The sequence below is a fragment of the Trifolium pratense genome, linkage group LG6 (genome assembly GCF_020283565.1).
Source record: "Trifolium pratense cultivar HEN17-A07 linkage group LG6, ARS_RC_1.1, whole genome shotgun sequence".
Taxonomy (NCBI): Eukaryota; Viridiplantae; Streptophyta; class Magnoliopsida; order Fabales; family Fabaceae; genus Trifolium; species Trifolium pratense.
Genome location: NC_060064.1, coordinates 3,506,681 through 3,530,196, shown reverse-complemented (window position 1 = coordinate 3,530,196; position 23,516 = coordinate 3,506,681). Strand labels below are relative to the sequence as shown.

At 33.3% G+C, this 23,516-nt stretch overlaps 3 protein-coding genes across 7 annotated transcripts; 1 reads left to right on the top strand and 2 right to left on the bottom strand.

Annotated features, from left to right (window-relative positions):
* Nucleotides 1–4,543, top strand: LOC123891078 (boron transporter 1-like). Its single transcript, XM_045940874.1, has 12 exons — nt 1–654; nt 757–839; nt 1,034–1,226; nt 1,585–1,723; nt 1,817–1,982; nt 2,107–2,273; nt 2,377–2,550; nt 2,648–2,743; nt 2,852–2,989; nt 3,090–3,415; nt 3,510–3,777; nt 3,951–4,543. The coding sequence occupies exons 1-12, from the start codon at nt 551–553 to the stop codon at nt 4,269–4,271; spliced, it is 2,175 nt and encodes a 724-aa protein (XP_045796830.1). The 5' UTR covers nt 1–550; the 3' UTR covers nt 4,272–4,543.
* Nucleotides 4,544–9,395: 4,852 nt separating this feature from the next.
* LOC123891076 (polygalacturonase At1g48100) lies at nt 9,396–12,772 on the bottom strand. The gene is made up of 6 exons (XM_045940871.1): nt 11,871–12,772; nt 11,347–11,514; nt 11,224–11,265; nt 10,908–11,115; nt 10,743–10,824; nt 9,396–10,092 (listed from the first exon to the last, which is right to left on the bottom strand). The coding sequence occupies exons 1-6, from the start codon at nt 12,243–12,245 to the stop codon at nt 9,591–9,593; spliced, it is 1,377 nt and encodes a 458-aa protein (XP_045796827.1). The 5' UTR covers nt 12,246–12,772; the 3' UTR covers nt 9,396–9,590.
* Nucleotides 12,773–15,363: 2,591 nt separating this feature from the next.
* Nucleotides 15,364–18,900, bottom strand: LOC123891075 (glycogen synthase kinase-3 homolog MsK-3). 5 transcript variants are annotated; one of them, XM_045940869.1, is made up of 13 exons: nt 18,682–18,900; nt 18,043–18,261; nt 17,834–17,929; nt 17,679–17,738; nt 17,296–17,568; nt 17,083–17,157; nt 16,837–16,893; nt 16,599–16,739; nt 16,459–16,509; nt 16,225–16,320; nt 16,066–16,149; nt 15,837–15,939; nt 15,364–15,738 (listed from the first exon to the last, which is right to left on the bottom strand). In XM_045940869.1, the coding sequence occupies exons 2-13, from the start codon at nt 18,157–18,159 to the stop codon at nt 15,650–15,652; spliced, it is 1,242 nt and encodes a 413-aa protein (XP_045796825.1). In that variant the 5' UTR covers nt 18,160–18,261; nt 18,682–18,900; the 3' UTR covers nt 15,364–15,649. The 5 variants fall into 5 exon arrangements, with proteins under 5 accessions (XP_045796825.1, XP_045796826.1, XP_045796821.1 ...); XM_045940870.1 differs by having other exon boundaries at nt 18,450–18,694; XM_045940865.1 differs by having other exon boundaries at nt 16,225–16,509; nt 18,682–18,836.
* Nucleotides 18,901–23,516: the final 4,616 nt, after the last annotated feature.

Sequence of the window (23,516 nt, the reverse complement as noted above, 5' to 3'; positions counted from 1 at the left end):
AGATTATTGGTGATGCAGACTTTCTGGCATAAAAAAAAAAGAAGGCATGTTGATGATGAAGCTAGATTAGATTAGATAGATAGACAGGACATATATATTTGTATAGTATTTACATTTTACAAGCCAATGTCACATTATACACCACCACCAGTATACTTCCAAATCAAATCTACCTTCATTTCATTATTAGTTGGTACCTTTATTTCATTCTTTTTTTTAAGCTTATAAATACTCTGCAAAACACATTTTATGTCATTAGGAACCACTTCAGAAGGTCACAAACACAACCTGCTTTTCATACAGCTGGCATTTCATTGAATTGAATCTCTCTTTCATGTCTTTGACGCCAGCCTACACTATTCATGCTATTTGCACCTCCTTTTTTCAATTCATCACCACATTCTTCATTCCTCATACCTCAGTTTCCTTCTGATTAAACTTTGTTCAGATATAAACCAATACAAAAAATCATGTAAATTATACTTTGCAGTGATTTTATTGGAATTATTACTCTTTCCCTTCTTTGGTGGGAAAAAAAAAAACCAAAATTATGGAAGAAACATTTGTACCTCTTGAGGGTATCAAGAATGATCTAAAAGGAAGGTTAATGTGCTATAAGCAAGATTGGACAAGTGGAATCAAAGCAGGTGTAAGGTATATTCTTAAAGCTATTAATGCTAATTAAAGATTTAGATTTTAACTTTTTTTTTTACCAATTGAAAAATAACTTTCATAAAATTTGATTCTTTTTTACAGGATTTTGGCCCCCACAACATACATATTTTTTGCTTCTGCAATACCTGTTATTTCATTTGGTGAACAACTCGAGAGAAATACCGGTACTTAAATGAATATTCTTAATTCGCGTTTTAGATTTATTGAATAACTGATGTATCCAGTCTATATATATATATATATATATAGAAAAGACAAGTGACAGTACTGTTTTGGAATATGTTTTGATTGAATAAAGGAAAAAGGAAAGAACTTTAGAAATGGGTTGGCATTAAAATGTGATGTTTTGAACTTGCAGAGGGTGTTCTAACAGCTGTTCAAACCTTAGCAGCAACTTCAATATGTGGCATTATACACTCAATCATTGGTGGTCAACCTTTATTGATTTTAGGAGTGGCAGAACCTACTGTGATCATGTACACATTCATGTTCAATTTTGCTAAAGAAAGACCTGAGTTGGGTAGGAATCTGTTTCTTGGATGGGCTGGATGGTAATTAACTTACTCTTTTTGTTTTACTCCATCATTAGGTCCTGTTTGGATAAGTAACTTAATTAAGCGTTTTTATATAAGTGCTTATGCATATCCTATTTTTATGAAAGATAATAAAGTCAAACTGTTTTCATGTAGTAAGTTATAAACTGTTTTCATAAGGTATCCTGGAGAGTTTATGGAAATAAATTGCAAACAGCTTAATGACATATCATAAGTTGTTCGAATAATCTCTACCAAATAGTCTGTCAATGGTTATGCCAGTAATCCAAACAGGCCCTTATTTATGTTCTAGTACCTGTCACTGTCATGTGGCATACCAATGTCTTGCTGTTTTTATAACTGGATGATTTTGTAGGGTATGTGTCTGGACTGCATTGATACTATTCTTACTGGCAATATTAGGAGCATGTTCCATCATCAACAGATTTACCCGAATTGCAGGCGAGTTGTTTGGCATGCTTATTGCAATGCTTTTCATGCAACAGGCTATCAAAGTAAGAAAATTATCAAAGTTTACATTGGTCTTTGATCCTATTCATTCTATCTATACCAAAGTTATTTAGCAACATATTGCTGTTGTTGTTTAGGGGCTCGTGGATGAGTTTCGCATACCAAAGAGAGAAGATACAAAATTAGTTGAATTTTTACCTTCATGGAGGTTTGCTAATGGGATGTTTGCTTTGGTCCTTTCATTTGGCCTTCTCCTCACTGCATTAAAGAGCCGAAAGGCTAGATCATGGCGTTATGGGAGTGGTAAGTGTTACTACATAAAGGCTCTTTAGTCACAACTTATACATGCCTCTGCAAATTAAAATTTATGAATCCGTCACTGTTTGTAATCACTCATTTTCTAAGAAAATAATTTATTTAACTACAGGTTGGCTTCGCAGCCTTATAGCCGACTACGGTGTTCCTCTTATGGTCCTAGTTTGGACAGGTGTGTCCTACATGCCGACTGCAAGTGTTCCACACGGTATCCCAAGGCGTCTCTTTAGTCCAAATCCGTGGTCGCCCGGTGCCTACGACAATTGGACTGTTGTTAAGGCATGTAACTTACACATTCTATGTTTTTCCATCGTAACATTGTTTATTAACAAGATGGCTTGTGAACAAAAAATTAATAATTGTACTCATTTGTTTTGAACAGGATATGGGTAATGTTCCGGTCGTCTTCATAATTGGAGCATTTATACCAGCAACTATGATTGCTGTGCTTTATTACTTTGATCACAGTGTTGCATCTCAGCTTTCTCAGCAGAAAGAGTTCAATTTGAAAAAGCCATCATCTTACCATTATGATTTGCTCCTTTTGGGATTTTTGGTATGACAGTTCATTATGTCCATTTCTTTGCTCATTAAACTTCAACTTCCTTAATTCTTTCTCTAATAGTAAAATTTATATTGCTTCTTGATCGAAGACATTGTTGTGTGGCCTTATTGGAATCCCTCCTGCAAATGGAGTCATACCGCAGTCTCCAATGCATACAAAGAGTCTAGCAACTCTTAAACATCAAGTAAGTCAAGTTAAACATGTATCAAAACTTCAACTTCTTCCTGATTGATTTATGATTCTTTTAGTAATATGAATATGTGTCACTAAAATATGAGCATTGTTGATACAGTTGCTTCGTAACAAACTCGTGAAATCTGCTCGGGAAAGTATCAGTAAGAATGCTAGTTTAGGACAGTTATATGGTAATATGCAAGAAGCATATCATCAAATGCAGACACCTCTTATTTACCAAGACCCTTCTGCTCGAGTAAGTCAATGCTAAACTTTCTTTTCACGAATTTCTCCATGTGCATATCATGAGTTCTCAATAGTATATGACATATGTTGGTATTGTGTAAAATGATTAGGCACAAGGATTAAAAGAATTAAAAGAAACAACCATTCAAGCAGCTACAAGTATGGGAAACGTGGACGCCCCAGTCGATGAAACTATATTTGATGTCGACAAAGAAATAGATGACTTGCTTCCTGTCGAGGTAAAGGAACAACGTGTCAGTAACTTGCTTCAATCAGTAATGGTTGGAGGATGTCTTGCAGCCATGCCTATTCTCAAGAAAATCCCAACTTCAGTACTTTGGGGTTACTTTGCTTTCATGGCAATTGAAAGTTTACCTGGAAACCAGTTTTGGGAAAGGATCTTATTACTCTTCACAGCACCGAGCAGAAGATACAAGTAAAAATTCTCTGTCCTTCGTCAAATATAATATATATGTTTAATCATCTATATATGCTTATAGTGATGAACAAATTTTCTTTTTGATGTGTAGGGTGCTTGAAGATTACCATGCTACGTTCGTTGAAACAGTTCCGTTTAAGACAATAGCAACATTCACAATTTTCCAAACCATTTATCTACTTATATGTTTTGGACTAACTTGGGTACCTATTGCCGGAGTCATGTTTCCTTTGATGATCATGCTCTTAGTTCCATTAAGACAGTATTTTCTCCCCAAATTTTTCAAAGGTGTGCATCTTCAAGACTTGGATGCAGCTGAATATGAGGAGCAAACTGCTTTACCATTCAACATTGCAGCTGTAAGATTTCTTATCCAACAAGCTTAATAATAATATAGTTTAATTTTGACACATTGGTAGTGTAAAATGTTTTACACTCAACAAATCACAATCATTGATATGCGTGACTTTAGAAGTAGTTATGGTTAAACTTAAATATTTGTAATCATCTGACAATTATAACTGATTAACAGCAATCGGAGTTTGGAGCCGGTGCTTCTCATATTGGAGAAGGTGAGATATTTGACGAAGTTCTCACTAGAAGCCGTGGTGAATTTAGGCATACTACTCCCAGTCCAAAGATCAATAGCTCCACACCAACACCAAGAAATAATCCTCAAAGTCGTCTTAGCCCGCGCCCCTCCTTTAATTCTCGTGTGGGTGAGTTCTCGACCGAGCAAAGTCCTAGGTCTGGCACAAGAGGCCCCAACAGTCCAATGGCTAGAGAAATAAGATTGTCAACTAGGGGGGTAAGTCCTCTCAAACCTGATTCAAAACCGCAGGACAAAAAATAATTAAAGACTCGTGTCTTAGAATGATGCAGGAGGCTTATTTGCTGCTTCATTTCCAGTTTAGTATGGTTCTTTGATTTTGCTTGGCTCATTGTTGTAACTTGTAAAGTCTTTTCATTATCCTATATATATATACAACAGGTGTATGTAACCAAAGTATCTGTTAATGTTATTATGTTAATGTTATTATATTTGTGCAAATGTATAACATCATCATCAAGTTTGTTTCAAATTTCAATTCAATAAATGATGACTATAGTTTGAGTCTTGTAATAGTTTTGAACATCACTTCAGATGAGTTTATATTTAACAATTGTATGGTTCATGCTTCACAGTCATCCTCATATAATAAGCCTCTCCATGGCCAGGTTCTTATTCTTGCTGATTTCTTATTGCTAGAACATCAACTCCGATTCAAAAGAATAAAGATCCACAAATGCAAATAGAGAAACACAAATGTTTGGTAACAAAGTTCGGCTAATTTTGTCTACGTCTTTGACTATAGAGTAACTGCAATTCATTTAAAATAATCCGTGCATTTGGGAACATCTTCAACAAACTTTTCCACCATTTTACCTCAACAGTATCACTATATAAAAAGCTTTCTTACTCGTCTCAATCTCCTACCGACTTAAACGTTAGAGAGTCACACTTCAACATCTCCGGTCATGTCATATATTCACAGCAATCGCATTAGATGTAAGATAATTTATAACATTCAAATTATGTCTACATATATGTCATGCATATATTCATATTCTTTCGAACTGAGTCAGGACTCATCCCAATTGGACTTCCACACGGGAGACCCAATACCACACACAAAACATACCTAAAGGTCAGCAACAGCTAGATCGGTGCGTCTCCATGTAACATTGTCAATAGACTTTTCCACCATTTTACCTCAACAATATCACTATATAAAAAACTTTCTTACTCGTCTCAATCTCCTACTGACTTAAACGTTAGAGTGTCACACATCAACATTTTCGGCTACCGTCCGCATGATCGATCCACTTTAGATCACATAGAATGCAACAAAAGTATGTCATTTATTTATGGATTTGTTTATGTGCGTGTAAATGATAAACTTTAGGGACAACCTTTTTTGGTGATAGTGTCTTGGACTAGAAGATTCACCACCTAATTATCATGTCAAAATCATTATCATCATTACAGCATGAAAGCAAAACCACACTTACTTAATTGGTTACGAGTTTACTTGAAAAAGAAACTTTCAAAAGAGAGTGAGTGTGGTAATGTTTTATGATATTCTACTATTCATTGGTAGGGTTCATTACATTAATTCATCCATTGGTTTTGCTTAAAGAGCTTACATCACTTTCTAATTATTCCAAAATCTCTGTCTTTTTGAGTAAAAAAAATAACAAAAGGATCCAAAATAATAAAAGACAAAACAAAAGTGGTCGGTTTACATCATCTATATTTAGGAGAAGAATTTGAAGCAAAATAAGTTGTATTCAAGAATTGACACATTAGTTGACCATGTCACCACTAAAAATGACTTTATGTAGAATGTTTAGTTTTCAATAATCATTTGAAAATAACATTTTGAGCATTAGTAATTTTTGGCCACACAACATGTACCTTAGGCCTATTGCTTAAAATTCAATTCATGCTCTTTAGTTTACCAGTTTTTAGTTAGATATCACTTTTTATAAATTTATATTTTAGTGTCTGACAATATTTATTTTTAAAGTAAAAGAGGGATGCAAAGACATCTTTATATATTAACGGAATCTCAAGTATGTTGTCACCTCAACAATACGATTATCAACGCAACTTCGTTATATATTACCAGCGTCATTATTGTAATCTAATGTGGATTTATTGTAATTGAAAACTACTACTTTCTCTATGAGGAAAAGGATAAATGGATTAGATCCGTTATTGTATCAAGACAAACAGAAAAGTGAGTTGTGAGGTTATATGAAAGTTGACCTATATATACTTGATATGGCTTGTGGCTATATAAAATGCAATAAGCTAGCTAGCTAGCTAGATTCCTTATGCCCCCTACATATTATCGATTTTCATGTCACCAATATGCTAAGTCTTCTCTTTTTCCAGTATTTATTTCACGTGCCATTTTCTTCGTAACTCCTAGTAAATCTCTTCTTAGTATTTGTGAATACTTCGATATACATCTTATTTTAAATGTGCAATAATACATTGTTGAGTTGAATAATTTTGATAGATTCAAAAATCAATAAATACTATTTGTGAATCTCTTACTAAAGAATTCACCTTCGTACAATTATTAGTATGTGATCATTTGAACTCGATGATTTTCTTTTTTACCATACATATCATTTAATTATTTAGAAAATATGCATTATTTAATTTTTTCTTTCTATTTTTAATTTTAATTTATGAGTGTGATAAAATCTTGTGACCACACTTCACAAAATTTAATAGAGGGTGTTATGTTTTTTTTTTTTTTTTGAGAAAATTGAGGGTGTTATGTTGTTGACAAGTAAAGTTGTAGTAAAGAGGAAATGGGGGGTAAAGACGAATTAGTTCATATTGGATCAATTTGAGATCTGTCAATGATTGGGCCAACATTGTGGGCTTCCATAGTCCAACCCATTTATCTTGTATTGGCCCGATGTGCTCATTGAAAGTCCTTTACTATTGGCACCAAAGAAAAAAGTAAACACTTTCTTTTCTTTAAAATAAATGGTTAATCACCCCTAGAAAAAAAAAAAAAAAACTGAGAGAGAGAGAGAGAGAGAGAGAGAGAGAGAGAGAGATAGAGAGATTTGAAGACAAGAGGTGTAGATTGGATGGATGGGTGTCCACCAATATTTTTTTCTCATAATAACGTTAGCCACATATTAATATGACATCGTGTATATTTAAAGTATTTTAAAAGCACACATTTGATTTGAAGATTTTTTTTTTACAATTATTGTAACATCTCAATGTAAGGATGTTATGTAAATTTGATGAGTTATTTGCAAATCATCTGACTCTACTTTTTAAGGATTGGTCAAGCTCGTTTACTTAACCAAGTCCAAGTCTTACATGCTTGACATTAACAACTCATGAATAAACTCGATTAATTATAACTGATTCTAGTGCAAGTCATTACACGTAACTCTTAAATACTCGATCAATATGTTAGTCCATCTAAAAGTATCCATGCGACCAACCAGTAGAGACATTCATCCCACTTGTCGCGTGGTACATCCCAATTTTCCTTTCTTGTAACATCCCAATTTTGTTTTCTGCTTCACATCTACTTACTTATTGTCCCCAAGAACTAAAACCGGCGTGCATAAGGGCCATCACCAGAGTCCATTATGTTCATTTGAGACCTTTGACAAAAAGAAATTAATAATAATGTAAGACAGAATGAAATGATAGTTCTTCCCACCATATATATAAAAATGACAATGCTTATTGACTAAAGAAAAGCTTGTCTATCTTTTTTTGGCACTCACTTTCTCTCTCGTTATGCTTTTTCTCCTCTTCCAAATAGTCTCTTGGAGCATTATTATGCAAAAAGAAAGTTGTATTCGTTTGCTATATTCAGAAGTTATTCATATGAAAAATAAGATAAAGCAACATCAAAGTTTAAACTTGCAATTGGTAAATGAGAGATGCCTTATAATGGCCAAGATTCTTTTCTCCTTTTTAGTTTAACTTTGGAGTTTGGACATTTTGGCATGCCCACATACATTCATGCCAATTAATCATTCAGGAGCTACTCACAGCCTTCACCTTTTCTAAAGCATGATCTACTCATAGAATTTGAGTTCGGCGTGTAAGGTGAGTATTGTTCTTACTTATAAATTCATATTGACCGATCCAAGGGCAAGGTTACAATTGTTTTCGTTTTAGGCCTACCAACAGATAGTTTTTTTTTTTCGTACATAGACGAAATGACAAGTGATTGTAAACTCACACACACTGAATGGATGGACCGGGGATCGAACCCCAGTCATGACATCCGACACTAGAAAGTTCAGCATTTCTGCCCGTTGAGCTAGGATTTGTTGATAGACTTGCTCGCTACTTATAAACTCTTAACAATAAGCCAAACTTATTAAGAACACATTAATTCTCTTCTGATCCTATTATTTCATCTCTTGCTTTCTTATCTATATGCTCAAACCAATAATAACTTTTGATAAAATTGGCAGCAAAAAGAAGTGTTTTGTGGGTGGCAATTGGATTTAGCCACTTGATGGTACCTTTTTTGTTGTTGTTGAACATTTAAATATTTAAGTCTACCAACACAACACTCCCCCACCCATAATGAAAAAGCCAAATTGTCCCTCCAGGCCTCCACTCCACCACTCTGCACCCAACTCGAGGAAGCAACAGTGTTATGGGTACAAATCCTCATCAAATCACTCACACTTATACTATCATATTCTTTTTGCTTTAATTTGTATTGGAATATTCTAGTTTCTATTTCAATAGGAAGTTGATTCATCCTAGAGACAAAACTTCTGTGCTTTTGTTATTAAAATTATTCGTTTGATTAAAACTAGACGGTTTAAATTTGAAACTTGGACAAGAAATATTACTATTTTCATACAGTTGCTATTTGACTTTGACCGCAGATAATCCATTTCCACCGTGTATATAATATATTGTATTCCACCAAAATTGAAAATACATTTCTAATTGCAAAAAGTGACCCTAGGAACACTCTCTTAACAGTCTCTTAACGTCTATGAACAGTCTAAATGTTAGATATATATAACTTTATTAGAAATTCATATATCCAATGCTTTATAGTTTTTCTTCTGAATAACCTCAAATCAAACTCTAAGATATGTGAATCATAAGAATAACAATGTATAGATGAGTTACTTGTATCACAAGCAACCCTAGTTAGTTGATAGTTAACTACCTTGTCTCTAGTTTGTTACGGTAGTTATCAGCTCCTAACTAACTCCAGCTATGCTTAGTAACTTGCATAAGTAGAGATCAGTGTACATTGTATTGATTAGATTTGTGAATTTAAACTTTTTCACTCTCGCGCCTATTTTTCTCTTGCTGCACGTATTTTCTGTCTAAGCATGCTTGCGCCTATCTCGAGCTCATTCATGGAGTCTCAGCTCAACATTTCCACATATACAAGCAAATCCATTTTAAAACCTTGACAATCACGCAACATACTCCAGTTTACATTTAGGGAGGAGCATACAAAACACAACTCCTCATCAATCACAAACATAAGATTCAAAATCAAATGCCATATTAATTAATATCAATTCCTAACAATCATATATAGACATGGACACACTTTTTCTTAAATTTTTTTTAAAAAAAAAAACTATTTGGTCAGCAATGACCTATGCCATAGTCTAACAACGACTGAGGAATGCCTTCGAGCAAACAAGAAACCGGCGGAATAGTTAATGTCTCCAAATCTCCATAAGCATTCCAACAAAAAGGATCAGTCACTATATCTCCTTGTGATGGAAGAAGCTCAATTTCTGAGAGTGTTATGTTGGTGCAAGGGACAGAATCACTACAAGCAAAATGCATAGGAGGGCTTTTTATATCATAAGTTCCTTTGATGTTTGTGTAAAGAATGTTTGTTATAGATACTGCTGAGGTTTTGTTGGTGCAATCTTTGGTTAGGCAATAGAATTGGTCAATTATGATTGGATTTCGTACACTAATCATGTTAATATTATTGAATGTTACTCCTGATACTGATCCTGATCCACCTTGCCATGTCTTGATTCTGACTCCATTGTCTGACATTTTTATGATTGAATCTCTCACAGTAATGTTTGATACACATGCTTTGGTGTTGTGATTTCCTAAACTACCTATGCTGAATGATAAATAAATACTGTTAGATATACATATATGTGATCAAAGTATATAAACATTTATGTGATTTCACCTTAATAAATGAAGTCTATGTATGTAATAGTTTTTTATATGTCAATAAAAGGTAAGTTGAAATTGCTAGGGTGGAGAAGTGTCACATGTGTTTATGATTAACTGATGCTTGAAAATCGCTCAAAACTTTGACGACGACTGACGTCACCACCTTTAAGTAGAAGTTCAGAGTCTTTATGTTCTTACAGATGAGACAGTGACTTGATTGGTGTCAATTCAACAAATACAAGAAAAACAGATATAAGTTGATTTTTAAGGCATTAATATTTGTTTTCCTTGTTTTTTATCGAACTGGCACTAATTAGGTCACCGTCTCAATCATCCAGGAACTTCTACTTTTGATGAGTGACACCGATCATTGTTGGAGTTTCAAACAATTTTTAAGCATCGGTCCCCCATAAACCATATGAGATACTTCTCCACCCTAGAAACCACCAAGATATGTCCTGAGTTCAAACCAGTTTTTTATAAGACTTTACTTACCTCCCGACTAAGTTTAAGATTACCAAGACCCGTTTTCCCTCGGGATCGTAGGGTTAGGAAAAATAATAGGTATATGGATTAAAGCATATAGGTTACCTAATTCCATGACTAGGTCCACATGTAATGTTCTTTATATCAACATCATAGCACCCGGATCCAATGGACACACAGTCATCACCTATAAAAGATAAATCAGCCATGTTTTATTAATGCTTTTGGTGCAATAAACGAGGATATTAAAAAAATAGTATAGCAACTAACCATTAGATATCACAGAGTTATATATTTTCACATCATTGACATTTTCTAAGTGAATTCCATCAGTGTTGGGACTTAGTTTTGGAGCTGTAATGTAAATTGATTTTATATGGACATTATTGCAGCCATCAAATCTGAAATGGAACTGAGGACTGTTCTTCACCTTAAGTTCTTGCACAGTCAAGTTGGAACTCATAAAAAACCTTATAGCCTGCATCATGTATATTAATTTTGTATACATAATTATACTTAATCATAGTGCAATTTAAGGATTAGAAGATGAACATATATAGAAGAAATTAAGGCCTTGAAAACTTACAATTGGACTATCACAAGGTCCTAATGCTGTCACATTTGATCCCTGTGACATTTATTGTTAGGATTAACTTAGCATCAAAATTGTAAAAAAATTACAATTCTAAAAATGAGCGTAGATCATTACCTTGTGAGGCTTACAAGGAAGGTCCCACCATTTTTGTCCTCTCCCATCTATTAAACCACTTCCTTCTAGTGACATTCCATTGATTCTGTAAAAAACCAGCCACTGTCGCCTACTGTTGTTTTTTGGCCAAGATTCAGGTCCATCAGGTGCCATAACAGTGCCATCCACCTAATTCATCATACCAACAAATTCCATCAGTTAATTAGTTAGCAAGAAGTCTCTCTTCGGCCATGCAGTCGGTCCAGGTACTCTTGATTGTTGGATCAAGCTGGAACCTGGATCTAACAACTAATGTTTTGTTGGACGGACTGCATGGCTGTAAAAATCCAGGCTGGGCTCAACGAAGTTCATCAGTAAATTAGTTGTGCCCTTAGGCATGCAAGAAGTGTATCTCCAACCATGCAGTCGTTCCAGCCAACTCATCGTTGTTGGATCGAGCTGCAACCTAGATCCAACGTCTGAGATTTTACTGGACGGACCACATGGCCGTAGAAAATTTGAGCCGAGTAAGTATGCATAATTACCTTGAATACTAATTCACCTTGACAAGGACCGGTGAAGATAGTAGATTGAATGACAAATGAGAAACCTTGAGGAACAAGAATAACATTAACTTCGGATTCGCTTTGGCATGCAGTGTCCCATGCTGTCTTAAATGCTTCTGTGTCGTCTTCTATTCCATCTCCAATGGCACCAAATGATCTTACATCAAAAATGCTAGAGGCATTATTGAAGTAAGCATTATCACGAGGAGGTGGCGGCGGTGAAGTTACATATGATTTATGAGAATGTGAATGCTTATGTTTTTTATGTGAATGGTGATGTCTAGCATGAACTAACAGAAATAAAGTAAGGAAAATTAAACAGAATGCTAGTGGTAAAATTTGAGAATGCTTCATTCTCAAAAAACAAATATTGAAACCAAAATTGCCTAGTTTCAATTCTCTATAAAACTTGAAAACCTAAGAAGGTAGATACCAATTAAAAGCACTTTAACACACACAAGTTGCAACAAGTTTAACTGAATTTGGCTCTTGGAGTGAATGCAGAATAAAAGTGCATGTTACTCTATATTAATAAGTCATAGTGGAATTTCTGCTAAAGTATATATAATCTTCATGTTGCAAATTTTTTAATGACTTTTGGAATAGAAAAGGACAAAGACCTCATGAGTGTTTGAGCTTTCTTTAAATATGTAAATGTGAAGTGTGCATATGAGTGAGTGTTCTGAAAAGGGAAAAACGGAATAACCTGAAATTAATCAGATTAATGTTCTTCCCATAACTGTTGTTTTCTTTTGGTCTAAGGTTTTGTTATTCTAAACAAAGGTTTATATATTAAAAAAACCAGATCAACAAGTTTAAGACTCAGCTCATGGTTTTAAATTGTGGTTTTGGTCGCAGTCGCGCTGGAAACTTCATTTTGCAGCGGCTGATGCGATTGGAATCAAGGTTATGATGTTGTTGCAGAAACCTCAAAATCTTTTATATTAGGCTTAGTCCCAATGAATAATGCACATATCTTGTGCAGATTGCTTTTAGTTCTCTCATTATGTTGACGTGAAAATTAAACAGTGCGTCAAAATTCTTTATTGGATAGTGAAATTCGTGTGATTTTATTTGGTGACGCTCACATCTTAAAGTGGTTAGACCTACATGAATTTCACTTGATGATAAAAAATGTATTGAAAATAGTTTGTTAGAAAAGTGTGCCTATTATTTTTAATGAAAATTAAGGTTGTGGCTAAGAAAAAGTTTTCAATATACAAATGAATGCATGGTATCATGAAAATCTCATGTAACATAAAGAAGTTGCTGAGAAATTTTGTACTTTGTAAGCAATTATTAATTATGAAAAATTCTCATTTGTGCCTTTATGAATGAAATTGACCACCTAATTATGAACCTCAGCTTATAATAGTGAGTAAAACAACACCATAAATCATGGGACAAACTCAATTTTTCCTCTCATGCAGTTCGGAAAGAATGTTTGCAAATTTATTAAAATATTGATTTCAAGTTTTTATTTTTTTACTAACAAACTTATTTCATTTCATCAAGAATAATATGAGTAATATAAGTTGGATTCAAAATTTTGAAAACTAGCAAAAAATCTGGCGCCTCACAAGTTTATGAGCAACAAGATTCGTTAACAAGATTCGTTTGTCTTCCAATAAAATTAATAGTTAAGAAGTCCCACATCGGTTGCGAGATGAGGCAATCTTCACCTTACAAGTCAGTTTTGTAAGGATGAGTTAGACCCAATACTCAATTCTAAGACTAACCCTATTATTTTGAGAAAAAATGTAACAAAGTTTTACAACGTAATAAAAAATAGTCGAACACATTTTGTAGTCTTCCTCGATTATGACATCAACCACCAACTTACGATCCATACTCTTAGCTTGTGCAATCAAATAATATCCTCTAATAAACAATACGTCTCAGTTCTTATTATAATAAAATGTTTACATTTTAGATTTATAGAATGTTTAATGTACATCCATCAAACATTCTATAAAGACCGGAGTGAGTATCTAACTGCCCATCCACTCCTAAAAAATACATTTGTGTTGTCACAGTCTTTGGATAGTTGGCTCATAATATGCTATTAGAATTTAGACCAAGTGATCTGAAATTTCAGACTTGCTACCCATGTATATATCTAAACAGCCTCTCATTTAAAGGTAAGGTTAGTGATTTCAAACAAGTATAAAACTATTTTGCTCTTTGAATAGTTGGGTCATTACACATTTCTTTGTCCATCTCATATTAATTTGTTGATGAGATGTGTTATAAGGAAAACTCACATATAGTAGAAGACTTTGCATATGTTCTGAAAGAACAAATTCACCATTTCTTTTTCCATAAATTATTTTTAATATAAGAACTTCACAGCTGAAAACATCGGATTTCACTGAAAATAACCAAGTCATTGCATATTCTGGAGTCATGTATCCACTGTATAAAATCAATAGAACAGTGTCGGATGTGAATCATGTAAAATTTCTAATTTATGTTTTAAAAGGTTTCCAATAACCCATACTAGGTACCAATAACTCTTTTTGTGTTTGTCTGACATTGGTCTTTTTCAAATGTCATTGCCAATCCAAAATCTGATATCTTTGGATTCATTTCATCATCGAGAAGGATATTGCTGGCTTTTAGATCTCTTGGATTACTCTAAGTCTAGAATCCTCATGAAGGTAGCAGTCCTCTTGCAATTCCATTGATAATGCTAGAAAATACCTCATCTGTTTGTTCCGAGTCTGCTTCTGGCTCATCTCCTAAATCAATATCTGAATCTGCTAAAACCATAAGTGACACGCCAATTATGAAAGTTTTAGTATTTTTGTCGGTAACGTGCCTCATTTCTTCAAATGTGTAGCATAAGCCCCTTTGCCTTTTCTTGATAAACTAAAGGCCCGTTCAATGGGTCGAAGTTCTTAAGAACCCTTAATAATCCACAGGAATTTTTTACCCCACTCCAACATGATGAGTTGGGATGTTTACATTTAAAGAAATTAATAATATTTCTTATTTTTGTATATAGACATAGTGACAAACACAACTTGAAAACTCATACATGTTGTCCAAAACTATATTAGGCTTTAACATAAAGAGTGTCTTCACCAAAGATATGCTCCATTAAAGGTCAAGTTAATTTATTTGGTATAACCACCACAACCTTTTCTTTCCTAACTCATGTCGAAAACTACACTCCAAAATTGCAATGAACTATTACATCCAAGGTTGAAAGTCTCTCATTAAATGAAATATAAGGTGACAATATGTTCATAAGTGAAAAACATCCCTCACCGTATAAACAAGACAATTTTGTAAAGTTGAGTCCGACACAATTCAATTTGGAAGATGAAACATACGAGAACTACTAGTCTACTACATGTGAGCCAGCCTTGAGAGTAGTTTGATTTTTCCACCAATTACTGATATTGATCAATAAGGTTTACCAACAGCATTTAAAGGGTGATACAAGAATAACAGTTCAGTTAGGTAGTGTGATTAAGCATATCACTTTAATAAACAGTGGTTTCATTTTAAGGTGAGTGGACACATTAGATCCTACAAAGTAATGATCAAGCTGAAGTTGCTTATCAAACAGCTTTCTTCTACATGCAGGGAGAAAAATAAATAATAAATTGGATGGTAGGTGGTGTGAGAACAAATCAACAGAAAGAAAATAGTAATAATAACCTATTTAACCACTTGAAATTTTACTAGATACACTTTCACAGGTAGAAGAAAGTACTTAATAATAATATTAATAACTACACAAGGCTGCTTTATGATGATGATCCGAACAAAGCACATTGCTTTCGTGCATGAGGTGGAACCAGCTTCACCAACATCTCCGAAGGCACTCCCTTGAGCTCTGCATCGGAGTAGGAAACAAGAAATGTCAATATTAACCGACAACTTAAATAGAGAGATAATGATGACGTAATATTTATTTGGAAATTAGTTACTTACCATTGACTTTGAAGTTAAATAATGGAGGAAGGAAACGTCCATTTGGCAACCTAGTGTTGGGATCGCGCAGCTCATCAAAGAATGGATGAACAAGTGCCTCCAACTACATTGACAAAGTATAGGTCAAGATAATGTTCAGTTGGAAATCATAACAGAAATATTATTAATAGATTGTGAAAGAGACAGATTTGTTCTCAGATCTGCATATCGTATAAAATCATATACTTACTGCAGTGCTTCGAAGATTTGGAGAGTATTGCAATAGTCTTGAGACAAGATCCACAGCCTCAGGTGGCATTCTCTTGTGAAAGATCTGATGATGAAAAATCAGATAAGTTTCACTACACAACGATCGGTTTAATAGGACAGACAAACTAACATTACATACCTTGTGCCATGGATGAGCTTTGATTTGAGGAAACTTAAACTCTGTATAATTAGGATTCATACACTTGATTTCTTCCCTTGTTGGAGTACCTAAAACCTGCAAGTGAACGCCACGATTCTTCAGAATTAATGAAATAAAAAATAGCAGTAAACAAAACGGAAAGATGAATCTTGATATGTTCAAGTTAGTAGCAAGGTAGATAATATCAGTAATATTGTTTAAAACACACATTACCTTTATGATTTCCACAAGTTGGTCTACTCCACTCTCACCAGGAAAGAGCGGCTGATAGGAACAGAAATTCGTCATTAGTTATGGTACATACATGAATTCAAAATGTAACTTTAACTTGAGTACTCGACGAAGTTACATACCTGGCCAAGCAAAAGTTCACCAAGTACGCAGCCAGCTGACCAGATGTCAATGGCTGTGGTATACTCAGTTGCACCGAATATAAGCTCAGGAGCTCTATAGTACCTAGAACAGATGTAAGATATGTTTGGTTCACCCTTTACCTGCACACAACATAGACCATTTACTTTTAGTCCTGATAAAACATCAGATAGCCATTGAAAACAAACAATAGGATTTCAAGGTTAAGAATAAACTAACCAAGACTTTAGCACTTCCAAAATCGCATATCTTCAGTTGGTGAGTGTGAGGATTGACCTGTTACGAGACAACATCCAACAGAGACAACCAAAAATCAGTATCTCCATTCTACAGGGAAATTGAGCTCATCTAATAAAACATGGCAAAGACAAACTACTGAATAGTATAAATGCTATATTCATAGTCACTTCAAATAGTATATAAACTACAAAAAAAAAAATTAAACAAGTATCCAAGCAAATGTACCAGCAAATTTTGAGGTTTAATATCCCTGTGACATACTCCAATACTGTTGTGAATATAAGCAAGTGCTCTGCAAATCTACAAATTGAAAAGAGAAAGGATTATCAGAACCAACAAAGTGACACTGATTTTCACAATATATAGTTAATTAAAGCTAACAATAAAAAGATAAGGAAATAAATAAATGAATTAAGTTCATAGTACATAGAAATATACCTGATAAGAATAGAGTTTAACGTATATCATAGGCATTCTTTGATTCATTTTGTTGTAGTGTCTGATCACCCGACTGGCAGTCTCGGGAACATACTCAAGCACCAAGTTAAGATAAAGCTCGTCTTTTTCAGTCGTCGAGAAGAAGCAATGCTTCAAAGATACAACATTAGGGTGGTCCAAAAGTCGCATAGTTTGCAATTCCCGGTTCTTGTACCTCTTGTCTTGAAGAACCTTCTTTATGGCCACAGTTTCTCCCGTCTCCAAACACTTTGCCTATCACAGCAAAAGCAGAAACAACAAATCAAAATATAGTTTACATCAAAACATCAAACCTACTCAAACGCAAAGCTAAGTATCAAACAAGGAATGTATCAAAGACCAACCTGAAAAACTACACCAAAAGATCCATGTCCAACAACACGCTCGGCCATGTAGCTTATTGTCTAAAATTATTAAAGCATAAGCAATCATGTAAGTTCATAGATTCTATAGCTGTCCAATAATCATCAAAAATGATAAATCAAACACACGCACACACCTGCTTTGGCTGGCCATTTTTACCACCAATGGTTGTGACAATTATATGTCCGGTTTCTGTTCCATTTCCATCTACCACGGTGGCGGCTTCCATTTCCTGCATTTAGATTTAGATCAGCAATTTTTTACATAAATAGACTGCATATTTAATAAACCAGATGCTTATTCAAGAACAAAAAATGCAACAAAAAAAAAAAAAAAATTGTTAACCTTATCATCCCTAATTTTCATGTCATTCATCTCTTCAGGCAACTTTTCAACACCAACAGAACTTGCATTCTTATCTATAAATCCAGAAGCAGGTGCAACACCACCTGATGCCATCATCAACTCAGAAAAAAGTACAATTTTTTTTACTTATTTATTTACTTTCAGATCATACACAGCTTCAAAACTCAACATCCAACACCAAAATTAACAACTTCAACCCTGCAAAAAATAAAATAAAAAAAAGGTCAAAAACTCCATCAAATCTCTACAAGACTACAATTCAAGTCAAAACCCTAGTAAGAAACAAAAAAAAACGTTTAAAAGTTCAAATTTTGTTCATATTTCTGAAATCTGAGAACACAAAAATATAATAATAATAATAAAAATCTATTCTTTAGGTGTTTAACCTTAACCCAAATGGAAGTAAAGTAGAGTAAGAGTGTGATCTGAGAGAAAAATGAAGTGGGTCGAATTTTCCACAAGATATAGAGTAAAGTATTCAAAAGGGTCTAAAAATGAAGGATTGAACGCGTGAAGAAGAGTAAGAATAAGAAAAATGGAATAAAGGAAACAGAGAGGAATGGAGAAGAGAGAGAGAGAGAGAGAGAGAGAGAGAGAGAGAGAGAGAGAGAGACTTACAGAGAAATGGAATGGATCTAGCAGGCAAGTAGGGGAAGGTAGCTATGACTTTGAATGGAAGTGAAATCCGTGGGATTCGGAATGGGAGAAAGAAAGAAAGAGACAAAGAATGGAAAATTAATAATGTGTTGTGTTGTGTTGTGTAGGTTGATTGGTGAGTAATAATAACACAGTCAACACAACACAAACATCTATGTCTTACTTTTGTTTCTTTTCTTAAATTTGTTTCTTCAATCAAAATCTCTCTTCTTATCTTACTTTTTGACCGTTCAACCTTCTCTCTCTATCCTACTCATCACTCCTCTCCCCATACATTGGCCCATATCAAGTTTCCTAATATTATTATTATTATTATTATTTTTTGTTAATTTATTTACTCTCAAGTTCTATATATATAAAAAAAAAAAAAAAAATTTATCGCAAAGTTAATGTATTTAAACAATAGTCAAGCTATACAGGATCAGAGGAAGTATCATATATTTCATCCGTCATACGCAAATTTTATCTTTTTAAGTTTATTATATAATTAATATATAAGAATATTTCAAATGCATTAATTATATGTTTAGAATCAAATATATATAGTATTGAAGTTTTTTCAACAATCCATAAAAATAAGTTACATAACTTCGTTTGATCCTATTTATTTTTTACTTTTCTACTTTTACTTAAAAGAAATAAAGAAGTAGAAAATTGTATTTGACTTTATTTCTCCTTAAAAAAATTAGAGAAATAAAGTAAAAATGTACATTTGGGAGGGGACTGGAACCACTTGTTGCCGGAACTCACCCCAAACTCTTCACTATTAGGACCCTCTTCCCCTAGGAACTAGAGGGTGAAAACTAAAAGTAAAAAAGTAATACAAAATAAGGAGAAGTTTGATCAAATACAATTTTTTACTTTTTTACTATTTTTAAGGAGAGAAAAAAAAAATAGAAAATAAGTAAAATCAAACGGAGCTTCATATATATATATATATATATATGGGGGCTGCTAACTTAGACCCAGTTGGGTCTAAGTTAGCAAGGTGCACCTTTTGAGTTGGACAAAAATACCCATTTTTTTAATTTTTGAAAGAATAGAGCAACAGGGGCATTTCTGTAATTTTCTGCATTTTTACACGCGCCCCCCACTTCTTTTCCCCCCCCAGGACACGTGTCACGCTGTTATTTGCCAAAATCCAAGCGCGTGCATCACACGCGCCGACAGGCGCGCGTGGGTGAAAACCACACGCGGAGAGAGAAAGCTTTTAAAAAAGAAAGGCCACGTGTTAGAAGCTGATTGGCTGCGTTAATTTTTTTTCATTTAATACTTTAAACTCGATTATTTCGTCATAAATTTATTTTTTATTTTTTATTTTTTATACCAAAATTCATAATTTTTTTTTCTCTACAAATAGAGACTTGGTTCGTTTGATTTGGACACCGAAAAAAAAACACAATTTTTCACTACTTTAAACTCGATTATTTCGTCGTAAATTAATTTTTTATTTTTTATTTTTTATACCAAAATTCATAATTTTTTTTCTCTACAAATAGAGACTTGGTTCGTTTGATTTGGACACAGAAAAAAAAACCCAATTTTTCACTACCTTAATCTCATTTTTCACTACCTTACATCAACACACTGAAACCATTCTACCAGGAAAATGGTTTCGGAGTACAAATCTCTGAAACCATTCTACAAGCTAAATGGTTTCAGAAGCAAATAACTAATAATCAACTTACTGAAACCATTCTACCAGCAAAATGGTTTCAGATTACAACTCTCTGAAACCATTGTACCAGATAAATGGTTTCAGAAGCAAACACAATTAATAAATTACTCACTGAAACCATTCTACCAGTAAAATAGTTTCAGAATACAACTATGTGCAACCATTCTACAAGCTAAATGGTTTCAGAAGCAAATAACTAATAATCAACTTACTGAAACCATTCTACCAGCAAAATGGTTTCAGATTACAACTCTCTGAAACCATTGTACCAGATAAATGGTTTCAGAAGCAAACACAATTAATAAATTACTCACTGAAACCATTCTACCAGTAAAATGGTTTCAGAATACAACTATGTGCAACCATTCTACAAGCTAAATGGTTTCAGAAGCAAATAACTAATAATCAACTTACTGAAACCATTCTACCAGCAAAATGGTTTCAGATTACAACTCTCTGAAACCATTGTACCAGATAAATGGTTTCAGAAGCAAACACAATTAATAAATTACCCATTGAAACCATTCTACCAGTAAAATGGTTTCAGAATACAACTATGTGCAACCATTCTACCAATTAAATGGTTTCAGAAGCAAACATTAGTTTTTAATTACCGTTTTATCTCATTTAATTAACTAAAAATAGTTTCAGGTCTCCAAAAATTTCATAAAATATACCAAAAGTTCCAGAATATTATCTACTATTTTCCTGGTATAATGGTTTCAGTGAGTTGGTTGAGTTTACAACACACAAGTAACGTATTTAGTAAACAATAAAATGAGATTAAGGTAGTGAAAAATTGCGTTTTTTTTTTTGTGTCCAAATCAAACGAACCAAGTCTCTATTTGTAGGAAAAAAAAATTATGAATTTTGGTATAAAAAATAAAAAATAAAAAATTAATTTACGACGATATAATCGAGTTTAAAGTAGTGAAAAATTGCGTTTTTTTTTCGGTGTCCAAATCAAACGAACCAAGTCTCTATTTGTAGAGAAAAAAAAATTATGAATTTTGGTATAAAAAATAAAAAATAAAAAATTAATTTACGACGAAATAATCGAGTTTAAAGTATAAAATGGAAAAAATCACGCAGACCCATTCATATGCTGACACGTGGCTGCCTTTTCAAAAGCAAAATTTTCTCTCTCCAGCTTATAATCTAGTGTAGCGCAGACAGGATGATCTGATAGATCAGGATGATCTGGGCTGTCTGATTGATCCGACAGTCTTAATGAGATCACATCTTGGCTGTCTGATGGAAATCAACGGTCTGTAACCATGGTCCTTCCGTACGCGCGCGACACTGGATCCACGTCTATTAATTGTTTAAGAAGGTGGGGCGCGTGTTGTTATGTTTTTTTTTATGTAAAATTACAGAAATGCCTCTGTTGCTCTATTCTTTCAAAAATTAAAAGAATGGGTATTTTGGTCCAATTGAAAAGGTGCACCTTGCTAACTTAGACCAAACTAGGGTCTAAGTTAGAAAACCCCTATATATATATATATATATATATATATATATATATGATACTCACAATTAGCAGCTTAGGGTAGGCATCACTATTTTTAAATTCAAATTCAAATATTTTGTGATTCAACAATTTTAATTAATTTACCATGTAGAAAAATTTTGCGCTACCAACATATTAGTTAAATTATTTCAAATGTTGTATCAAGTTTTTATTTTTTTTCAAATCTAGTTTTTCCTAATTTCCATTCATTGAATATACTCGTTATATTGTTTTCTTTAGTTAATTTTTAATATTATATTCACATATTAAGAATATACTCCTTTGACCAAAATATAAAAAGAATATACTCCGCTCACTGTATTATTACGTATACAAAGTTTGTTTCATCAATGCTACCTTAGGAACAAGCCATAGATAAACATAAATACTTATCGCGCATGTAAAAATATATATGAGAATAGTTGGATAGGGAGGACAATAGGTAGAGTATGGGTAGTGTATTATAGTATTCATCCACATGCCCGTAGTCAGGGGCGGACCTCTTCAAGGCTTGGTGTGGCTATAGCCACACCAGCCTAGCCAATTTGTTTCCTATAAAAAATAAATATATATTTTATAAATGATTTTAAGTTATTTTATATACATATTTGTACAAGTATTAATATAAATATTAGTTTAGAGTTTATTATTGATACTGTAAGTCCCTCGTACATATTAGTTTAAGTACTAGTGCAAATATTAGTTCGTAGTCTATTATTGATGATTTCAAGTCTTGCATTATACGTAAAGTATTATTTTAATTTATATAGTTTAATTTTATAATAATTAACTTTAACTTTGTTTGGTAAAAAAATGAATAACTAATTGAGTTTGTAATATTGGGTAAAATTATCGATTAAACTGAAATATAAATATGAAATGACATAATTAATATTTAATTTTTTGAAGTAAGATAATATGGGTTAAATTGGAATAAAAATTAATAAGTTATAAACTAATTGAATTAGCCTATCAAAATAAAGTGTAAGTTAGTATAATTTTGTATTCTATATATATTTTGGTCCAAGGTAGGATCTTGTGAAGACTCTAACAATAATGATATGCATGATTTAACAGTTATAGTATTTTTTTTTATTCGAACAGAAATTGTGATTTTTTTATATAGTTTGGTTTTATTTTTTAATAGAAATTTTATAGATTATAGATTTTTTTTTTATGGATATACATGTTGTATTAGTAAATCCCACCCACACACACGCACCCGCGCGCGCGCGCACACACACACACACACATATATATATATATATATTGTTTGTTGTTTAACTAAATGTCAATGAATTTTTTTCTCCGGTAGTACCTAAAAATTTTAGCCACACCAGTTATTTGTGTCTGGGTCCGCCCCTGACTATCAATAGTTTTTTTTTATTCTCTACGAATCGAAGCAACAATGACTGAATAACCATGTACTGATGTTTTGAATTATCAATTATCAGGTGGTCACAAATTACGGCACAGTTACCAGGAAGAACAGACAATGAGATAAAAAATTTATGGAATTCAAGTTTGAAGAAGAAGCTTAGACAAAAAGGGATTGATCCAAACACACACCAACCACTGTGTGAATTAGCTGAGATCAATGACAAGGAC